Source organism: Cyanistes caeruleus, chromosome 14, assembly GCF_971803275.1.
Source record: "Cyanistes caeruleus chromosome 14, bCyaCae1.hap1.1, whole genome shotgun sequence".
Lineage (NCBI taxonomy): Eukaryota > Metazoa > Chordata > Aves > Passeriformes > Paridae > Cyanistes > Cyanistes caeruleus.
The window spans coordinates 9037881-9061026 of record NC_141714.1 but is presented as its reverse complement, the minus strand read 5'-3'; the positions used below and the strand labels follow the sequence as shown (position 1 = coordinate 9061026).

Sequence of the window (23146 nt, the reverse complement as noted above, 5' to 3'; positions counted from 1 at the left end):
AGCTCCACAAATACTTTTCTTGTACTCAGTGGAAATACATTGGTAGGCAAATACTGCAGGGCCCTGGCAAAAGTGGGAGAATTTGGACTTCTCTGATTCAAAGGTTTATTATTAACAAAACTCTTGGTTGCTCAAACCCCACAAAATAGTTTCAAGTGAACAGTCACACCACTAGTCGGACAAAGGCACACATGTGATAAAGGAGAATGAAACAGCTCACTGACGTGTTGATACACAACTGATAAGGAAAACAAAAAACCCAACTTCAAAAAATAAAACAGTTGAGTTTCAGTCAAAGCCAGAAGCAGCATCTGGTCTCTTTCCCAGCATCAAGAAGGTGTGTGCAACAATGTTGAAGATATTTCCAATTCTGGCCATCCTTGCAGGTAAGAATAACAAACTGATTGAAATAGTGATGGAACCTGTTGAGGTAAAAAAGCAGGTGAACCTGACTAGAAAACTAGGAGAACATTCTAGATGAATTATTTCAGGATGGAATAAAAATCATGGCTATACTGCCAGACCATTCTATGGAAATCCACAAACTTACCCCTACCTGGTAAGAGCTTTTTGCTCAAGAACAGAATTTTGGCTTTGACAGATTAATGCTTTGCTCTGATGTCAGTTAGAGGCAAAGAGGTCTTGTAGGGAGTGTTAAGGTCTTTCAAATGTTTCAAGGTCAGGTTTTACCATATTTGGGTTTTGTCTCCCCCTGATAATAGTACTGGAAAATGATGCCTCAGTCCCTCAACCACCAAAAACCTGGGGGGGGGTGCTTAAAGCATGCAAATAATCTTTGGATTTCCCTGAAATTAAATTAGGACATAATACTTTGTGGAATCCAGGAATTTTATGGTATAGTGAAAACTATATATTATTATTTCAAGGGCATTTCATTGTGCTAAGCTTTACTTTTAATATATACAGAAGCAGTCATTTTAATGCTCTATGGACATGAACAGCCCTTGTATCCACTACAGAAAATGAAAATTAGTTTCCACATCTTCTTTTCCAGATTATCTGGAATAGGAATTATCTGGTTTGGGTGCCATAGGTATATTTTAAGTAGCTGGAGTTTCAGTGTTCTAACTCTCACATACATATAAACCCAACAGATTTTTACCTTAGATATGAAAAGTAATTCAGAATTGGTACCATATATACTTTTCAAAGCAATGTCCTCTAATTTGAAAAGATTTGAGACTAGCAATGTGCCCATATTGGTGGGCACTTCTGACAGGGGATTTCTGTTGTGGCTCAGTGTTGATGGGAGGAAGCCTGTTGGAGGACTGGGCTTCCTCCACAGCTCAGAAAAGATCAGCAAACCTGGATTTATTTCATGAGTGTTGAAAACTGCAAAAGACTTCAGTGAAAGTGGGAGATTCCTAATTAACTGCAATGACTTTCTCTGCGGGAAGGAAATAGTCACACTATAATGTTGATGAGTCAAGACATGGATCAGACATTTTTAACAAGTAATAGTCCTGTTCACACTAGCTGTTTTCATTCAGTTATTTCTTATCTGTGTACTTTTTAAAATTTAAACCGAAAGACCTGTATGTATGAAATGGGATTAGGGGTTAGAAGACATAAGTGCAAAGTGAAGCTGCCATTAACATTTGTGGTGAGGGAACAGGCTCTGTGGGGCCAGTTCACCCTGCTGTCAGTCAAAAGATCCATGTTGCAATTAGTACTGGCTTTAAACAGCCTTATTACTTGAGTGAAGATTATTTCAATTAAATGTATTTCTTCAAAATAAAGTTTTATGGAAACTAGAAGGCTTTGTGGAGTAATTTCTGCTAAAATTAATTTATTTAAGAAAAGTTTATAAACAGTCAGGCTCTGTGGCACCCCTGACTCTAAAACCGGAGAATGATAAAGTAAATGGATGTTTTCAGTGTAATAATATTGTGTTGAAAGACAGTGCCTTTAATCCTGCAAAGAGCAGAAGATAAATACATGTAAACTGTGGCAAGAAACAATCATCCTCTGGCCAACACTAATTCTTAAAGCTGAGAACAGTGATCTGAGATACCTAAAATAATATGGCACAGCTTTTATATTTGATTTCAGTAAGGATTAAACTGCTGTGAACCCACAAGACAAGTAAGACTGGCAGCCAGTCCTGGGATCCCCTCTTTCCCCAAGGCAGGTTTGACACATTTAGGTCAGTCTTCAGCCATTCCCATGACACTATATTATATGTCTTCACATATAATATAAATCTTGTTGTACTTTAAACCCAGTAATTTTCATCCTGGCCACCATCAACACAGAAAGATTTTATTCCTTTCTTCCTTGCAGTAAGCTTTTACTGTTGAAGCCATGAAACAAGGAAAACAGTTCAGATAGGTTTGCGTACTGTACGAAGTCATGAATTTGCAATATTTACATAGCTAAAACTTATAATATAGATAATTTCTTTTTATAAACAATGTTTTCTCACACAGGGCTGTTAATTTCAGCAAAACACTCTTTAGTTTTACTGCAGATTCTGCTTAAATTCTCAAAAGCAGCACCCCAACATAAGGCACACAGATCCTGCATTGAGAAAAAAAAATTAAGTCTTTGTTTCAATCATTATTATATACAATAAACCCACATGAAAATTATTATAACATGAAATTATCACCTTGCCTGTTTTGCATAGAAAGCTCAAAAATGTTTTATGTTTTCCATCCCATTCAAAAGAAATACATTCTCAGTCTCAATCTTTAGCTTTCAGACTGGACTCGGTGACCTACCAAAACCCTGAAATTCAGACTTATTTTTCTGACAGCACTTTCTTTACTGTCATGTGTCATCATGGCTAGTAATTCACAGAGGAAAGAAACAGATAAATATTGTAAGGTGGTGCTTGATTCCTTTCATTACTCTGATTGTCTAGTCAAGACTGATCAGAACACTATGGGGAAGGGCTCACAAGTTGAGTTTGCTCCCTTTCTGCTTTAGCACAGCAACTCAAAGCAGTACAACCCACACAGTAAAAGCCCTTCCAAAAAGTTTAGTTTGATTTTTCCAATGTAATAGCATTGGGGGAAAAAAAACATCTTCTGGAAGTAAACTCCTAGAAACCTAAACAAAAGAAAAGTAATTAGCAAAAGAAGAGCAGAGAAAAGCTTCTGGGCTCCAGCCTGAGGGATCCAACAGTTTCACCAAGTCCCAGTCAGAATACAAGGGTGTATGAAGTGAGAATACTGCTCTGCAGTGAAGGAGATAGATATCTAAAGGAATAACTGCAACAAAAACAAAAAAAGGCAAGAAAGGTGTAAGAGAGGGGTAGACACAGCTGTCAATGAGAGTGCAAGCACAGGAGAGCATTGAGTGCAGAAGAAAGGTTCAGTTTAACCACAGACTCTTAGTGAGAAGATGAGTATTGGCCAATGAGAACAAGTATGGGTTTAGGAACTCTGCTTTTTAAGAATATTATTTGTTGTAAGGGCATGAGTATTCTGGGTGATTTGTTTGCTTGCTAGCTTTTACCCAGTCCCTGCTTGTTATCTCTGAAATTTCCACACAAAGCCAAGGGAAACTGTACTGAAAAGGAGAACAGCCAGATACATCCCACAAATTTCTTCAGTAACACAGCAAGTAAGGCATTCCTGCGTGGTTCCCAGGGCCAGCCCCAGCTGATCTCTCCTCACCACACTTACTGCCCACAGGCCACACCAGCGGGGTCGTGGTGAACGTCCCCGAGAAGACAGTGAACATCATGACAGGTGGAAATGCAACCCTCCTCTGCACATACACCAGTTCTGGACCGATGGGAAATTTCTTTATTCAGTGGAGTTTTTACAGTGCCAAAGAGAGCCAGCTGCATACCGTAAGACTACTTATTATTACTATGAAATTATATTTGAGATATCCTTAAGTCATCAAAGAGTCTTGTTATGTATGATAGGGTTATCCTTACTGCAGACCAGGTAATGTTGGGCTTCCTACCCTAGAGGTTAAGGACTGGGGTGCAGTGAAATTTAGGAGCAGATAAACAAACTAGGTTCCTAGTTCCCATGGACATGCCTGAATTCCTTCACAAACTGATGAGAAAGTACAAAAGTGATTCAGATGCTCAAACAACTTGATCCAAGTCACACAGGAAGTGTGAAGCAAAGACCAGGTGTCCAAAAATCACACAAGTGCTGAAGCTCCTGGACCAGCTTCCTTTTCTCTTTTCTGGTCAATATTTCCTGCCATTGTGAAAGCTGCTTTCCTGGTGAGACGCCCTTGCCTATGACAATGTGTTGTTCCCCATTTAAGGGTCAAATGAGAGCTCCTTGACTCAGGCACTGCAATTGCTTTTTGGCAGCTCAGTGAGAGGTGCTGTACATGACAGTGGTCTGTGAGCACAAAGTGAGCAGCAAGAGTGTTGGCAGCACTCTGCAGAAAGTTGTCACAGCAGGAAATTTGCCACAGAAAACTTGCATTGATATTTCCCAGCATCCCATGATCGTCACTGTGGAAACAGAACAATTACAGGTCAAGGGCAAATGGTCCCTGCCCTTTCTGAGACCCCAAGAGGCTGCAAAGCCAAATAATATCTTACTCTGGGTGTATAATGAGACTGTGTTGTAGGCTGGAGTGTCAGCATGGATGGGACTGGGAAGGACACCAATACCAGGCAAAGACTTGGTCCAACCACAGCCTGAGCCTCTCATGTGGCTGCAAAGACCTTGCAGAGCAGCCTGGTCTGCTTGGAAGGAGTCAGGGATGGGGTGTATCTATATGTACTCACACTACTGCCCAAACTTCAAGAACTATGTGCTGATCTTATGTTTTGGTAGGGAAATGAACCCATGAATTTCATTCCCAGCATAACACACAAGGTATGAGCTCCCATCATCTCAGTCCTACAGGTGGTGAGCAGTCAGCAACACATTCCTTTGTAAGAAGTAATCCAGATTAGAAGTGTTGCTGAATCCTTGAAGATGACTGGGATTCCTTTTCCATGGTCTGGTATCAGGCCAGTGCTTGTGGAACAATAATTTCCCATTGTTTTTATCCTGTTGCCAGCATTTATTTTTTTTCTGAAAGTTCAATCCTCCTGCCTGGTGTTACAGCTGAGAGTTGAAGTAAAAAGATTTTACTTAGAGGGGTGTCACAGTCCCCACTCAGGATATTTTTGTCCCATTCACAAGTTTCCTAATAATATTGCTGATACAGTTGTACCTTCCATCTGGTTTATCAATTTCAGCACAATTAGCCTGTAATTTGCAGAATATGCAGGTTCTAACGTATTTGGCATTGAACAGCAATAGTCAATATATAAGAAATGGCAATTTAACCTAAAACAGGATTTAATTTAACCTCAAGACAGGACTGCTCACTCACAGGCAGCCACAGATAAAGCCTGCATCAGTGCTAAGTACAAATTCTGGGCCCATCCCAAGTTCTGACTAGCTGAATACCAGACTGATGTAGGCACACCGTGCCTGATTGTAGTTGAATAGTAGTTACTCATTGTTTGCTTTCCTCAAGTTAAAATTATTTTATTAAATGAAGAATTATTCCTGAAAGGGTGGTAGCTACAGGTTTCCTAAGTTGTATATTGTACAATATATTATAATTTTGATCCAGTAGGTTACATTTTAAATTTTAATCACTTGTTCAATTGGGAAGTATAGCACTGACATAGGATCAAGCTCACATTCTCCAGGTTTGGTTAGAGTCTTTCTGTTCTACTTGCATCAAATTTTCCATATTGCAACACACTAAATGCCATACATTTTTCTGGTCACAATCAAAAGAAATAAGCAGATTGTAGTCTATAGAGATAAGTATTTTAGAGGGAGAATCACAGAGTTTCAAGAGATCCAGGAGGGGAAAACCATTTGTAAACTGTGGCAAATGATGAGAAAAATACCCCCTGAAAATTACAATCATAAAATACTGTGGGTGGTTCAGAATAAGCTCAACAAGAACTAACTGATGTGAGGGAAACCTTACAGATCAATCCCTCCAGTGCTCCCTCCCAGCTTCTGCAGCTCTCACTGCAAGCAGTGGGAAAGTTGTGCCCATAAGGTCCATGAGAAACATTACTGGGAAAAATTGCAGCTGGATTCGCACATCTGAAACTAATTTCACAGCAAATTCAAATTCACTTTCACACATTTGTAATGGCTGCATTTGTGATGAATGATTTTCATTACATAAAGTCAGTTCAATCTGGAAAGGGCATGGGTTGGTGCAAATCCCATCCTCCTTGAACACCAAGGCACAATCTCTTCTCACTGCAGCTCCAGTTCTCCTGGGCTGCCCTGCTCAGTGAGGCTCAGTGATCCCTTTGCTCCCTGGAACCTGCTGGTGTCCCTGGAGGATGCAGGACTGGGGCACTGCTTTTTTTAAGATGCTCCCAGCAACCCATTCAGTCCTGTATTACTTGACCCTGTATCCTTTTACCACCACCTGGCAATTTCTTACCATTTTGAACCTATTCACAATAAAATTAATGGTGTTAATGCAAACACTGGGAAGAAAGTGATTGCTTGCAGAAAATATGGTTTAAGAAATCACACAACACAGCTGAACATAAAGTTGGATTTTCACCCTCCATCTGAATGAGGCTGGTATTTCCATTTCAGGCTGACAACTCTTCTGAGTTTCAGAAAGGACTGGGAACCTGAAAGCCCACATGTCTTTCTCCCACAAATTTAAACAAAAAGATAATCTCTCTACAAACCTGGCTTTGCCCTGGTGGCTTGGCACATAGCTGAATTAAGTTTCATATGTTGCTCCAAGTAGGAGACAAATGCATGAAAATGGAGGAGGCTGCCAGCTTTGGCTTTCTTTGTTTAGATAAAACAACACTAATATATTCACAATTCAAAAATATATTTATTGTGCTGGTAAGAGGACAAACTCAACTATATTGGAAAGATTGGCACCATATCTTACCGAATACCAGAACAATAGTTTGAATTTTAACTGGAATAAAATTATTTAATTTTATGAGATATTTAGATTCTTCTAACAGATCCATAATAAAATACCAAACACTTCCTTATAAATAGCATATATTTGCCCTGAAAAATGTGTTGAAAATTCTGGCTCTAGTCAAAATTTGTCATTTTTTTTCAGCAACTAATTGGATAACATTTTCAAATTCCATTTTTGAATAGTGAAAAATTCTGACAAATATTTTGAAGACAGGAGACTTACAATTTTTGTAAAAAAGTTACAGAAAATACATCTCCTACCTTCTAAATTTTAAAATATTTCTGACATCTTAATATGATGATCATGTTATTCACATGGGCACTATCCTCAAAGTAATAAGATTAAGCAGAGGAGATATTCTCTGTGACAAATATGTGTGGAAAAAAAATTGATTTTAATAAATACTGTTTATTTAAACAACTGAGAACATGGCCCTTTCTCTCTAGTAGCAACAAATAACAGAGCAAGCTGTAAACATCATATACATTTATAAATACTATATATAATTAAGGCAAAGTTATACTATTAAGAAGCTTTTGGCTTTAAGCATTAATGAATAGGAGGGTTAAATTACTAGATTTTAATACATAACATATAAAAAGCAGAGGCCATAGGTACCTCTTTATTTTACACTGCCACTTACAGTACAGATTTTTCAGTGTTTTGAGATCCGTAAGTTCAGGTACATATCTGGCTGGAGTGTAATCAGTAAGGCCAGGAACCTTACTAGTGCCAGTGTTAATTTAATGTCTGTAAGTAACCAGCACCAGATTTTACCTTGCATCAAGGGGAGGCTGTGCTTTTCATTACTTTGCAGCCCTGCTACTGATGCAGATCTGCCTCCCAGCACAGCCTTTGTGAGGTTGGTTTTTTCTTTTGCTGCTTGTTCTGGTGTTTTCATGCCCTGTTCTGCTTTGCCCACCCTCTCTAGGGCTGCCACAGGTGCTCAACAGCTCTGACTTTGGCAGTTACACCATGGGCAAGGAGGAGATACCACAGCCAGGCTGCTCACAGGCAGCACAATAAAAAGGGAGGAAGCAAACAGAGCCAGCTCTGTTCACAGCACTGTTTCGAAGATCCCACAGCTTTACATAGTAGGTGAATATAAACTTTGTATAAAATCATGGAAAATTGGATGCCATACATATTTTCAACTTTTTATTTTTGCCATTTAGCCCTTAGCAACATGTCCTTTAATGCTGAATTTAAGTTTTAAATAATAACTCCCAGCCAAGAATCTTGAGAACTTTCCATCACTGAGTGATGTCTATTTTACATCTAGACAAACTGAGGCTAACACTCTCAACTCTGCTCAGCCAGGGTACATCACAGCCTGGCCTGGTTCAAAAGATTAAGTCTCAGTTCCTGCTAATACCTACATCTGTGCTTCATTTTATGCTCTGAGTCACTCAGGTGGCCCCAGTGTAAAGCACCTAAGTAAATGTTTGAAAGCTGAAGCCTCTGTTGACTCTTCATGGGTGAGGCTGCAGCCTTGCAAAGATAAATGCAACTCCCAACTACTAAATACAACTAACCTAACCTGGGCCACACCTTGAGCCTCCAGCCCAGGCCACCCACAGCTAAAGTCAGTGAAATGATCAGGGACACTACCTGGCTAAGCAAGATGTGCCCAGGGCAGGATTCTTGATTGAAATTTTAAATTCACCATATGAGTAAAGGTCATGGATACCTGTTACTTTTAGGCAAAACAGTATTATTGATAGACTTCTTATGAAAACCTTCTAAAAAAACCCCAAACTTGTGGAACATTGGTCAGCAATAAGGGACAAGGAGGGAAAGGCCAAAGTAGGAAAGAATCAAGAAGAGTGACCTGAGCACAGATGCGTCAGCTCCTTCCACCCTGACACCCCAAATTCAGATTATCTGTAGTCCTAATACCAGCACAACTCTGCTGCCCAGCACAAAGCAAGACACAGCCATGGGCACTGGGCTACCCCAGGTGAGAGCCAGAGGCCAGCCAGCCCTGTAATTTTCAGTAAAGCTTCTGAAAGAACAATTTCCCCTCCATGTACCCTGAGCAGTTCAGGGGACAACTTCACACACTTTCAGCCTCAAGACACCTGAGATCCTGTGTTGCAGAGGCTGTAAGTGCTGCAGTAGACACCAGCTTGGGAGCAGAGCAGTCCATTCCAGCCCATGAGAAAGATGAGCCTGTGTGAAGTACCTCCTGAGGCAGTACAGGAAAACTTCCTGGAAAGGGCCTCTCTCATCTGTAAGCATTTTTTTTTTTTTTTGCCTAGGGGTGATTTTTTACAACCAAATTTTATCTAGCACTTAGATGACTGAGCAGGAACTGTAAGTTACAGCTTCATGGAAAGCAGAGGCAACACCTCCAATGAGAGGAATGGAGATAACTGTTGCCATGTGACTCTGGATGTCAGCGGGTCTGTGGTGGACTGGCTGTGGTTATGACAAAGGGAACTGCAGACAAGTAGAAAATAATCAGGTTGTAACTGGGATGTTTGGAGCAAACACTAGATTTCAATCTTAGTTTGACTAATTTTAGGTTGAATTAAGGAATAAGTTTCAGTTACATCTTGTGGTTGACAAGGCCTGAGATACTTTCTGCATAAAAATAGAACATGAGGAACCCCACCCTTGTGATCAGCGTGGATGGTAGGTGGGGAACTGTGTGGAGAAGTGGCTCTTTGATGTTGGGGGAACATTTAAAGTCTCATTTAACTCTCAGATCAGCACATTTTTACTCAAATACAGCGTTCCCCATGTCACGGTATTCTGAGTATGGATGAAAAGTCAGTCAGTCTTTGTCAAAAGATGGTGTATGTGACAGATGCACGGGGAAGATGTAGCTGGAGATACAAGGTAAGAAAACAATCCCCATAATCTTAAGGGGGGAAACAGAGCTAAATAGCTTCTACTAGATTTGTGCTACTGTGAAACCTGTATTCATATTCTGTATTGAAATCTCAAAACTGGCACATGACTGAAATAAGTTTAATTGGATGCATCATTCAGAACTTTTAACTCACCCTATTTTTTACTGCTTTTTTCTCTGTCAAAATTATTTTAGATGTAACTGTTGTGTTGGGGTTTTTTTCCCCCACCTATTCTAGGTGGCTGAACTGGCACCTTCAGGAATATTCTACCTAAAGGTTATTTGAAGGGCGTGTGTACCCACAAGGAACCTCTGGGCTGAATGTGAGGAAGACTGGATAGCCCAAACTTGGGGCTACATATTTACATAGGGAAAAAAACAAACATCCTGGGTCTCCTTTCTAGAATATAAAAACATTTTGAGATGTGATGAATATCGAGGACACTGAGATGAACCAGCTTCCTCACAGCTGTCAGCTCAGTGTTCCAGCCATAATCCATTCCAAACTCTGACTGCTGCAGGATTCCTATCTCACCATGAAGTACAGGGTACAGCCCAATGTAAACTGAGGTCTAATAATAACTGCTGAAGAGCAATTACACCAAATGGACTAAGAAAACACATTTTTTCTTGATGCACTGTAGGAATTATTCACTAATAGTTCAGCCACAGGAATGATACTGTAAGAACATGAAAGAGCTGCTCCTTCAGTATATTTGCATCAGTTAAAGCTGCTGAATGAGTAATCCTCTAAAGGCTTCTGACTCCCTCCCTTTCTTCTACCAATGCACTATTGTGACAAGACACTTCTTGTCATTATTAATATCCTCCATTCCCAGCAAGGGAAAAAGCCCAAGTAAGGGATATCCCTATAATATCCCTACTACCTTCTGCCAGATCAGAGTTTTGACAAAAATATGTGAAAAGAAGCTGTGGATGAAATATGGGATTTGGGCCCAGACTCAGTCATGTGACACACATCAAAGAAACCAATACGTGTGAACATTTGCTTTCTTAGCTAGCTGAGTTCTTAACCTGAGCTTTGGGCCTTCATTGACACTGAGTGTGCAGCATTTGTTCTATAATTACATGGTAAGATGCTTAAGGAAGCAATGAACATTTTTTCCCCTGGTTGTTATTTTATAAATTTTGTCTGTCCTCAGAATTCAAAAAGAGATCATGATCTGAAACCAGTAAGGTTGTTAATATCCTCAATTTTCTAGTAGCTTGAAAAAATGTCAAACAGAAAATGTCAAACCAACCCAATGACAAGGCCCTCTGGATGCTGGAGCTTTCCAGCTCTCCAGGCAAAGACTGTGAGTCACATGCTGACTCTATCAGAAAAACATCATCCAGCAGGATGCTAGAGCTTTACATGTGCTGGTGGGGGAAACTGAAACTGCCCCCAAGTGAGGAAGTCAGGATTCTGTGGAGATTAAGCAGGACACTTTGTAATGCACTTCAAGTACATCTCGTCTTATAACTTTGATTATGCCTAAGTACTAGGCATGTACAGTATTGTGGTGCAGTGACTCCAGAAGATGGGGGTGAAGGGGTATTGACCTGAATGGCAGACATTTTCTGGAAACCTTTTTAATCTATGTGTGGCAAATATATTTTAAGTGCACCATCCTGAATGCAAAAAAAAACAACCCAAAACTAACCAACCAACCAACCAAAAATCAAAAAGAAATCTGCCGTACTTTCCTTCAAACAATAAGATTTTCATGTCGTCAAGCAAATCATGAGCAGCTCTAGTGAAGTTGATGATTTACGAGAGCAGAAACAATATTGAGGGTGCATTAATGGTTGTACCTCTTTACCAGCTATCTTGTTCAGGCAAGTCCATCCAAAGCCATCTGAAGGACATATATTTACACAAATTCTAGTATATATTTGTCCTGTCAAAAGACGAGGAGAAGCAGAGGGAGGCATGTTTCTTCTAATTTCCTGCCTCTTCACACACCCCCTTCACACCCTAAGGAAGATCTTTCTACAGAAGTTGTGTAACAAAAACCTGTAGGTGGATTCCTCACACTCTGCCAAACATCTGGCAGCCTTTGGAAGTCCTCAACTCAGCATCAGCTCTGCTGACTGCTTTCTCTGCAAGCAAATATTTTCCACACCATCACTCTAGAAGAAACTACCTGTGGACATGAAGGGTAACCGCAGCACTGCCTCAGCAGGCCTGGAAGGATGGCTGGCTGGAGACAGCAGCTCTAGGCACTGCCTGGCTCACAGGTTGAAAAACCAATTAAACTGCAACCCTTTCTAAGATCAGGGAGATGTCTTCTAGGCAACTTTTCTGTTTAGTAGAAACTAGTGTCTCAGATTATTAAGTTATTAGAGACAACAGTTTTAGGAGTGATAATCCCTTCCCTTCCCTTCCCTTCCCTTCCCTTCCCTTCCCTTCCCTTCCCTTCCCTTCCCTTCCCTTCCCTTCCCTTCCCTTCCCTTCCCTTCCCTTCCCTTCCCTTCCCTTCCCTTCCCTTCCCTTCCCTTCCCTTCCCTTCCCTTCCCTTCCCTTCCCTTCCCTTCCCTTCCCTTCCCTTCCCTTCCCTTCCCTTCCCTTCCCTTCCCTTCCCTTCCCTTCCCTTCCCTTCCCTTCCCTCCCCTCCCCTCCCCTCCCCTCCCCTCCCCTCCCCTCCCCTCCCCTCCCCTCCCCTCCTCTCCTCTCCGACAGTTGTTTGATTAGTCACTCAGGCAGTTGCTTCCATGAATTGTGAAAAGGCACCATTATATAACTTGCTGAACAAACTAGCTGATAAGGAGGAGCAACAACCATTAATGCACCCTCAATATTGTTTCTGCTCTGGTAAATCATCAACTTTACTAGAACTGCTCATGATTTGCTTGAGGACATGAAAAACTTAGTGTTTGAAGGAAAGTACAGCAGATTTCTTTTGTATTTTTTTGCATTTAGGATGGTGCACTTAAAATATATTGGTCATATATTGGCTAGTATGTTTTTCTAATTCCAGGTAGACATCTTTTTTGATGAGTGATTTGCTTAAACCAAGCATTAAACTAAGATTAAAAAGGTTTCCAGGAAAAGTCTACCATTGACTAAATATGCAGTTTTCCCATACACACATTTTAGGTAATTTGTGTCTGTAGGAGGAAACATTAGCTGGCAGTTGCCCAAAACCAAGGAGTGTTCCATATCTTCAACAGAAAACAAGTTTTTTTAACTTTTGAATTGAAACAGAAACACTTTTGCAAAGATTTTCATTTCAGTTTTCTGAAAGCCACAAACTAGCTTCTCAAGGACAGCATAAAACCACTTTGAACTAGGGTTTAAAATACCCATTTTGAGTATATTTTTAAAAATTGACTATGAATTCACAGCCAATTAACTGAAACATATTCCTCTTAAATGAAATTCCTGTGTACACAATCCAATCATACCTCGGGGACAAGATATACACTCAGCAATTAATCAGAACATTATTCAGCCTTTTTGGTGTTTACCACCTTCTTTCAGGCAATGAACTCCAGCGCCAGGGAGCTAAGCATCCAACAGGAGAGAACAGGGAACAGGCAGGAGCCTGCAGAGGAACTGAATATATTGCCTGAGAATGTTTCACTGCCTTTTTGTTCACAGCTGACAAAAACTGACCCAGTAAGACTCCATTTGAATCTATGAAGAGAAGAAATAGTCTCTGCTGTGTTGACACCTGCCTCAGATTTAACAGGCTATACAAAATATTTTCTCTGCATTCATTGACTCAGAAAGAGAGAACACAAAGGATTAATTTTTCAGTGCACTGTGTGAGGATTTAAGCATGTAATTCACCCTGACTCCAGGTCCAATATACCAAGGAGCACTTACTCCTCTACAGTTTTACTGGCATGCCCTGACTGCATTTATGACTTGCAGTGCCAGTCTCATTCCCAGGAAGATGTGCTGTATCTTAATGAGCATTCAGTGGACCCCTTCTACTACTCTTTACTCTCACATAATCCCAGATCACTCTGAGGTAGATTGAGTAGAATTTAGTCCATTTTTCCAACAATCAAGCCTTTAATAGGGTATGATGGGCCTGCCACTCCTCTCATGCTGCAGCAAGACTCACATTACTTAATTTAAATAATTGTAGAGCTTAATTTCACATTAGTGTAAAGAGCTGATGGAACCCCTTTCACTGCCCTACTCCAACAGTGCAGTTGATGGAGAGGAGATGAAAATCCAGCCCATCACTGTTGAGAGCTATTCAGGGACATCAGCCTCAGAAGAGGCTGAAGTCACAAGTCACAGCTCTTGTAAGTTCAGACTCTTGCAAGAAACAGTGATAAATAGTACTCTGCTATTGCTCACACTCAGGTAAATGTAGAATGAGACTAATGTGGCTAGTGTGTTTTTGTAATTCCAGGTAGACAACTATTTTGATGAGTGATTTGCTTAAACCAAACACCCTATTTTGAACACTTTCCTTTCCCAGAGAGTACAGTGTGTCCATCCAGACTTTGGCTTGGCAATTGAGTTTCATCTCTAGACATTTTATGCAAAGCATAAAATCAGTTTTAAAACTGATGGTATTCCAGGCACTGGGATGGAAACATGGAAACTGGGAGGAGTATCCAGCTTCAGCAGACTTTCTAACTAGGTCTGTCATTGAGCTAACCCTGTAACTCTTACGCTTTCCCACTGTACCACCAGTGTTCTACACCTTGGGAATGCTTTGGTGTTCAGAGCTCTGCATCAATTGTACCTGGTGTTTGTAATGCTGGGGCAGGGAAAGATAAAGTCTGGCTGAGCAATATGCAAAATTGCTCTTGAGATGGGGACATGCTGCAGTCCTGGAGCTGCTGGTGCTGTGCAAGCTGGATTCTGACCTTCATTTCAAAGCCATATCTTTGCATAAACCAGCTGTGCTCTGACAGTTTTGGAGAGTACCTTGCCTTAAGCTAATAAAGGCTTTTAGATAACATTTCTTAAAGACTTCAGTCAACACCATATCAGGGAGGATAAACAGAATTAATATTCTAAAGTCAAAATGCAATCAGTTGATCTGCAAAGTAAAGCAAACTATACTTCTGCAGTATCCCTAAAAGGCAGGGAACTTTGAGCGAAAGGATATTTTTCTACTAGTCAAGTGAGAATGGCCTGTGAAGAGGAGTCTGTGAAACCTTTTCCTACAAGCATTTTCTCACTATTTCCATTAAAAAACATGCTGTTACTTCAACTTCAGAAAATACATTTACACTGATGATTCTGGAATATTACCAGTAGGAGCAATATCTATTGCCAGTAGGATTTATATCTATTTGGGTCACAACCTGTAATTCTATATGGACACCTCTCACCAGTTTAGAGAAATGACTGAGTGTTCTGAAACTGTTCACTTTGCCTAGTGTGTGCATGTAGACTCTGGGGGAACATACTGCCTATCCCAAATACTGTCACTTTCACACAACACTATCATTAACACCTCGGAAAAATGAATCGTAGTTTTTCACATCTTTGTTCTTTCAGATCTTGGTTTCAGAGCAGAGTTAGATTGGACAGAGGCAGGTACTCCTTGATATTATATTTCCCCAGAGTAGATGAGATACTGCAGTTCCTAAAAAGACACAGGGCCCAAGGCTCAGACTGCCATCCAAGGCTCCACAGTGAACAATTCTACCTTTCCTTTCCATCAGCAGACAGCAAATTTGGGCGTATGAGGCCATTTCTACTCCACAATGTTGCTAAGATCAATTGACACTACTGAAGTCAGTGAAATCGGTCAATGTTAAATCAGCAATTTTCATTTGTGAGGAAATGTTGCATTCCTTAGAAACATTTATCCTTACTATGTATATCATTTGGCAAAACATTTTTTACTATTTAGTAAAAGAGGAACTTCTTGATCCCAAATAGAAAACCCCCAAGCACTGAGGCCAGCTGGTATTCATTACTTTCTCCCTGGTATAAATTCAAAAAACCAAGATAGTCCATGACGATGTCTCCAGTGCTGATGACACAAACAAAAACAGCATTACTGCTCTAATTGCATATGCGATGATTCTGCTCTGTTCTTGTATTGCATCCTTATGGCTTTCAAATTTACTGCCAACAGATCAGATACCTTATTTGCTTAGACCTTTGTCTTGTGAATTCATTTCAGTCCTCTGTTTGCCAGATTCTGTATTTGGAAAGCTCTGCAGCTACTTACTTTTTCCAACGAAAGGTCCATCCTTGTCATAATTTTCTACTGAGCCACTTATTAATGCTATCACAAATTATCAGTGCTGCAATTAATATGATTATTCACTGTGCATGACTTAGCTTTTTTTCACAGAATTGTCATGTGATGGTCAATAGTCTCACCTCTGTTTTTGCAATTGCATCAGTCTGCTTGGAGTATCCAACGGAGATTTAACTACTGACAATTACACAATTAAAAATACCATTCTGAAAAGGTTGTCTTTTAAGAAACTTTAGAAGTATATATTCAAATGCACCACGCTTTCATTTCTGCATTCTTGAGGGAGGAGGCAAGAAAGGGGGTGACATTGCTTGGCTTTAATCAGAAATCAAATATATTCTGAGTACCAAACAAAGCAGAAGGATCTTTTGTTATTAAACTAACAATTGTTTCTTTGTCACAGATCTATTATTATTCAGGAGGCCAGTCTTACTCCTATGGAGCATTTAAGAACAGGATAACAGCTTCAACAAGTCCAGGGAATGCATCAATAACAATCTCCAACATGCAGCCCTCAGACACTGGCTCCTACACCTGTGAAGTTTTCAGCCCTCAGGGTGATGCTGGACAGAGTCAAAAATCAGTGATTGTCAGTGTGCTGGGTAAGCGCCTTGGGTCTCTATTGCTGTATTGTCTTTTTCTTTCTGTATTATGAAACACTGAATTCACAGCTCAAAATAAGTACAGCCAGAGGGAATAACAGGCTGTGGTAAACAAGGCCCATGATGCAGAGGGAAGCTCCCTCAGTCACCGCTGCAGAGTGCTTCCAAGGGCCCTGGAGGCAGGCAGAGCCTGGGTGCCCTCTAGCTTACAGCTGCAGCTGACCTGTTGCACTCCACAGCTGCCTTTGCCTGAACTGCAGTCAAATTTCAGTTTTCTCTACCCAGCTTCACTCCATCTTTCATACAGGAAAACAAAGTGATACTAGTTTTGGTTAAAATAAAACACCATTTTAGCTGGGAGTGACAACTTCTCACTGAAACCATTACATACAACCCGAGCACAGTCCAAAACTTTGCTAATTTTACCTAATGTTGATCATGATGACTTGCATAAATCTAGGGAGAGGCAGCACCACAGACTAAGAGTTCTGGCTCACATCAATTCTCAAAACTGCTAGAAACTTAGTATGTGTTAGATAAAAGTAGTACAAAGTTTGTTCTGCATGAAAGAAAGCAATAGTTCAACCATGAATAGGCAGAACAGAAAGGATGAAAAGCAGTGGAATTAAATATTTTATTTCCTAATAAGACAGAAGATTGTACTAACCCTGACTAATAACTCCTTTTATCTTGAGAATTCATAGCTGATCAGAGTGACAAATCACAGACATACGGAAATGTGATTCCAACATCACTTGCCTATCTTCCAGGGATAAGAAAAGGATATATGTAAACTCATTTCCTGAAAAAAACAAAGTACTATTGATAATTCTCATCTAAAATTCCCAAAATAATTAGTAAATCTTGGAGCAGTTGAGTAAAAGAATGCAAGAAAAAAGAAAAATTGCTGGTTTGAGCTGCATTCATTGCTGGTAGTTTCCCTTGACAGCACTCTAAAGAACCACAAAAGCATATCCAGAGGTAGGAAATGAAAAACAATGGATGAAAGTAAAGACAGAATTTCCCTTTTGTGTCAAGTGAGGACATTATGTAAAAACAGATACATTTTTCTAACAGAACTATAGCTGATTTATTTCCTTCACAACTGTTAATATACTGAAAGGATCGGGCCTTGATCCTCTCCCTCTCTGCAGAAGCAGAAATGCTCCCGTCATGTCTCTAAAGAGACTGATGTTGCTATGTGGCAGAATGGTGTATGCTGACTAGTGAGTGGCCCATTACAATGAAAACAATTGATAGTCATAGTCTCAACACCTCCTTAATAATTGTTAATATGCAAATGGAAGATAATAAAACTGTACCCTAGGCAATGTACCTAGGCCATAAATTTTTCAGTGGGAGAGGCTTTGGTCAGTTTGATAAATGAGACTGTTCTTGGAAGGAAACCTGTAGATGGGCTTCAGGTCTTTGATTAGAGCAGTATGGTACTAGAACTTGAGGTTAATGTTTGCAGCCCTGGGTATGCACTCCTGATTTGTCCTTTTTTATTTTACAGTAAAACCATCAAAACCTTTCTGCAAAGTAGAAGGAACACCTGAAAAAGGCCATCTAATCTACCTCCTATGCAACTGTGAAGAGGGATTGCCTCGCCCCAACTACCGCTGGTACAAAGTCAATGAGAACACCCTCAAGCCTGTGACAGAACAACTTAGTATGTAACTACAGGATTAACACACCGTGTTCAGGATCTGAAATTCCAGCATTTCAAATGGCTAATTAAAATTTATCCTCCTTTTCCAATAGTCAGTGTCACAGAATCATATTTTTACTTATTCAAATCAACTGACAGCTGTCAAAAACACAGGATGCTTTTTCTACTTAATAAAAAGAAATTGAAGTCCTGTCCACATTTTTAAATTGTTAAAATGAGAGAAATATTTATGCCTCTACATCTCTTCCCTTGAAATTTTGAGTGAATTTAAATTGAATCAATTTGTCATTCAAGTACTAGCACATCCTTCCCTCTCAAAAATCTTCTGGACCTGTTACACTTTCATTTGTGAAGTTACACAGACAACCACAGTATTAATGTGGGTAAAACATCAGCCAGACTGGTTGGCGGAGTAGGGGCTTCTAATACACCCCCACAGAATCCACTGAAGCAATTTTCAAGGAAGGAATATGTTTTATATTTAAAGAATATAAAAAACCCACACAAATCAGTAATCAGTGGACCCTTTTTCTAATATCTGAATAGCTCTGTTACCCACTACAGAGAAATGTTTTGCCTCTACAGAATACAAACAGTAACATGTACCTGCTCTCCACTTGTCGCAGATCCAAACTCTGGCATCCTGTACATCGGCAACCTCACCACTTTTGAAACTGGCTACTATCGGTGCATAGCAAGCAACCTCCTGGGGAACAGCACCTGTGAGCTTGACCTAACGGCAAAATGTAAGTGTAATGCATGAAAGTAATCACATCTTTGATGGTGGACGTACATAGCATGCAGGAAAATCCTTTAACAACTTTGAAGCTTAGATTTTTTTATTTTTATTTTTTAAATAAAACAGAACAGGATTTGGAGAGCTCTGGATTTTTCACCCAGGCCTGCCCAGACTTTACAATGACCTAGAAAATGGATTTAATATCCCCACTTAAATTTCCTGCAAGGAGCAGGAGCTGGACCTAGTTCTGACTGCAGAGTCTTTACTGAGAACAGACAAGGAGTTTGAGCTGTTTCTTCCAGACGATAGTCCCACGGAGGTCTCCACACCCCAGAAATTACAACCATCTGTAAAACGTGGTAGTACAAGGACTGGTGCACTGTAGGTGCGACTACTAGCTGAAAGACAGAAATAAAGGCAACCTGAATATCAGTATGTGTTTGCGATGATTGAAAAGCAAAGGCTTTTAGCTATTATTCGGTATCACAGCCCAATGATTCCTTTAGCCAGGCATAAACAGAGAGTTTGTTGGGATAGAGAGCTACCCAATGACAAAGGAGGCAGCAAAGACCACTCAAGCACAGAGCTCTCACTTTCCTGGAGCATCTCTTATCGCCCTCCTGGAAAGAATTCTTTTAATTTAATCCCCTCTTTCTGCTAAAGGTTCCTGCACTAAATTTCCATGGGATTTTGCTATACTACTGTGTTTTAAAAAAGTTAAGTAATATTTTTTTTCTTTTTCCTTGCAGATTCAGATGGTGGTGTTGTTGCTGGAGCACTGATTGGAGCAATTCTGGCAGCTGCTATAATTTGCATTATCGTCTGGGCCTTAACCAAGAAGGCAAAAAATAAGAAATCACTAAATAATGAGATGCAGTAAGAATTTCTGTTTGCTTCATTTTAAGACAATTATTTTGTAAAGCACTACTGACAATCCGGAACTAAAGGATATGCATAATGCAAGTTTTGAGAAAACTTCCAGAGTAAACATCTACTTTTAGGGGACTTTTTACCTGTTGGTCTTTTAACAGAAGGTGCCCTTGCTCTCTTCCCTATTTTAACAGGCAGCTACCACTTAGCAGTATCTAAAACAGTGAAGTAAGTATTTTTAAACAACACAAACTGAAGTGGCAAGTTATAAAAACAGCTCTTTAGATTTAAAGTTAATGGGATCTGTTAAAAGCAGTTGGAGGAAGTAAAAAAAGAAAATAAAGAGCAGCTAAGGGTTATCTCAGGAAATTTACTGGGATTTAAACAAGAGGATTAGTGCTATCTGAAATTACAGGACATACATTTGGGATACTTCCAGGCATCTCAGATTGCAGGAAACACAAGGTTTAGACAACAGAATGCAGCCCAGACTGTCCATTTTGATTCTTTCCTGGAGATGTTTTCTTCTCTGTGCTTTGGTTGCTCATTTTTCCCTTAAATTGCCAAATCTTCAGAATAGGGATAATCTCATGCACTATAAAGACTGTATTCAGCCCATTGATGTTAAATGCTAAATAGCTACATGCAGTTGAGGCCAGAAAAAACTGACTTCCCTGTAGCACAGGTTTAAGACTTCCTAATATGGAATTCTGTTAATCCAGAGCAGTGATCAGTCACTCATGCACCTGATTTCTGCTTTTAATTAATGTAGCATTAACAGCTAATTAGTAATTAAATAACTAATTAATAATTATTATAGTAATTATATTAATAAATATATTAATTATATTAATAATAACTAATACAGTACTATAAAAACTAATTAATATAGTAAGTAATTAAGTAATTAACTAAGTTTTGTACTTGGATCCTAATAAATCTTACAGCATTTAATTAATCCACTAGCATCTGATATTTTTTACTATGTGAAAGTGCTTCAGTTTTGGGAGTTGGTTTATTACCGTTTTGATAAGATAAATGGAATTAATACCTGTTACTAAAAATACTTTTCTAGATTTCCATATTTTCTAAAATACTAAATATATATTACTTTTCTGGATTTCGGTCTTTTCCTAATTCTTTTCTGACTGAATTCCATTTTTCATGCACTTCAGTGGGACACCAGATCTGCATGGAAGTTCCCAGAAAGCTCACGCCAGGCAGTGAGTTTTGTTATCACTCCACAGACACTGCCACTGCTCAGTTTTCTTTTCCACTTTCCTGGCATAACATTTAAACACACTAAAATCAATTCTATTCTAATGGGATCGCTTAAACCAGCAATGCAAATGTCTTTCTAGCTAACATGCAGTCACTCCTTCTGTCTCAGTATCAGTGGTGTTGTTTTCACACAATCTCGAAACAGTCGTAATAACATTGGGGTTACTGTTCAGATAGCAAATACAAAGATTCAGTATTTTGAAAGACTCTAGTGTACCTAGGATTTCAACATGTGAAATCACAATCCCAATCCTGTCTTTCTGCAGAGAAATGGTTCAGAAACAATCCAATGCAGATTATGTTCAGGTATCCAATGAAGAAAACATTCCTGCAACCACAGTTCCATCGAGCAATGCAACAAATGAATACCCAAGTGTTGATGAAACAGCAGCTCCTGCAACTCCTGAAAATTATGAAAAGCAAGAAGCAGGAAAAGAAGAAACAGACTAGAGTTTATAATAGAATTTTCTTTATCACCTTTGGATCACTTTATACAAAAATTTCTGTAATTGAATTAACATAGAAGCATGACTAAAACTTATATTCAAGGCATTTGTATTGTGAGCCACTAGGGTGGATCAAAGAGTCTGTTACACAGGCACTTTTTGAATAGCAGATTTGGCATTTAAAGCGAACCAAATTTATTTTATTATCTCATTATACTGTACAAAAATTTAAGTATAAAAAGAGTATCATCTACATTTATCCAACCTATTTTGCAAAAACAATTAGGAAATGGGCTGAAGCATTTGTAAAAGTGTGAGCTTTCCAGTCTACCTACTACCTACTTTCCAGTCTACATTACTATCAGTAACACTGTGTGTCCACATAGTTCAGAACCACAGCAGCCTTCTCCAGAAACAGTGTTAGCCAACCTGCTTCATGTGCACCAGAACAATAATCATGGCCAGTACATTGCAGTGTTTCAAGGAAGTAGTTTTGCACCTCAGAAGTAAAAAGAAGTTACATTAATGTCATCAGGAAACAGATGTTAAGACCTGCGTCAAGAAAATCTTGTGCATCTGAATTCCACTTAAGGTAAAAAAAAACCAAAAAAACCCCAAAAATCCTGGAAAATGTTATCCCTTTGCTGCCTGACATTGAAAACATTCTGTTAATAGTGACTTTCTTGGTCTAAAGTTCCCAAGAGCTCCAGCATTCCAGAGTTGTTTCAGCAATTCTGGTTTTCTGTTTAATTGAACTGGTATTTGGGAACCCAGTTCAGACACAAATGAATGTTCTACATAATAGAAGCTGGAGACCTAAATTCTTTGCGAGACTTGTTCCAATAAGCATGCAGAGCATCACATTCCTCATGACACACAGATATAGCTGCTTTCAAAACTTAGGAGTGATACTGCCTTCTATACAGCACATGAGTTTTGATCGCTGCCTGAGATAATTTAAATCTCTTTCCACGCTAGCCGACCCATTAAGTAACAAACTCATGCTACTTTTCTTCTAGTCTCTTATCCCAGTGTAACAATCTATCTTTTAGAGTAGAAAGCATCAAGAAAGAAGATAAGTGGTGCAAATATTACTCAATTGCTGGTGGACCAGCAGCCAGAAATTGAGTAATGAGCACCCTCTTACAAGGAAAGGAATTGAACCATACATACCTGGGTCACTAGACAACCCTTCTCCCTGGGCTTTATTTCTAAGGTTACACAAACTCAGTTTTTCAAAAAGGCAAAGATAGTACTTTCATAAAAGCTCAAGGACCATGGGGCTTAGGCAAATACAGACCCATAGCCCTGCTGACACCGGCAGACACTGGTTTCAGTCTCAGGCACTGCAGGAAAACATATCTTGCTCAGGGATCTGGAGGATTTGGTACTTAAGACTTTCGTAGGATCTAATATTCATAAATCCTTTGGTGACTGTTCCTGAAGTAAAACATTAGTTATATGCAACATTTATCTTTAAGATTTCTGGGCTAAAATTTTCAGGTTCAGTCCCTACAGGTCTCAGCATGTTTATCAAGATTGTGAATTTAAAAAA

The 23146-nt window shown here is 39.5% G+C and overlaps 1 protein-coding gene and 1 long non-coding RNA gene across 3 annotated transcripts; one reads left to right on the top strand and one right to left on the bottom strand.

Moving 5' to 3' along the window:
• The first annotated feature begins 297 nt into the window (after positions 1–297).
• Positions 298–21595, top strand: VSIG1 (V-set and immunoglobulin domain containing 1). Of its 2 annotated transcripts, XM_023926104.2 has the most exons (8): positions 298–386; positions 3663–3823; positions 9670–9777; positions 16385–16583; positions 18100–18255; positions 18882–19001; positions 19744–19870; positions 21412–21595. In XM_023926104.2, the coding sequence occupies exons 1-8, from the start codon at positions 350–352 to the stop codon at positions 21593–21595; spliced, it is 1092 nt and encodes a 363-aa protein (XP_023781872.2). In that variant the 5' UTR covers positions 298–349. The 2 variants fall into 2 exon arrangements, with proteins under 2 accessions (XP_023781872.2, XP_023781874.2); XM_023926106.2 differs by lacking the exon at positions 9670–9777 and having other exon boundaries at positions 305–386.
• LOC147650545 (uncharacterized) lies at positions 19077–21424 on the bottom strand. Its single transcript, XR_015276464.1, has 2 exons — positions 21363–21424; positions 19077–19392 (listed from the first exon to the last, which is right to left on the bottom strand). It is a non-coding gene; the product is annotated as an uncharacterized LOC147650545 (long non-coding RNA).
• Positions 21596–23146: the final 1551 nt, after the last annotated feature.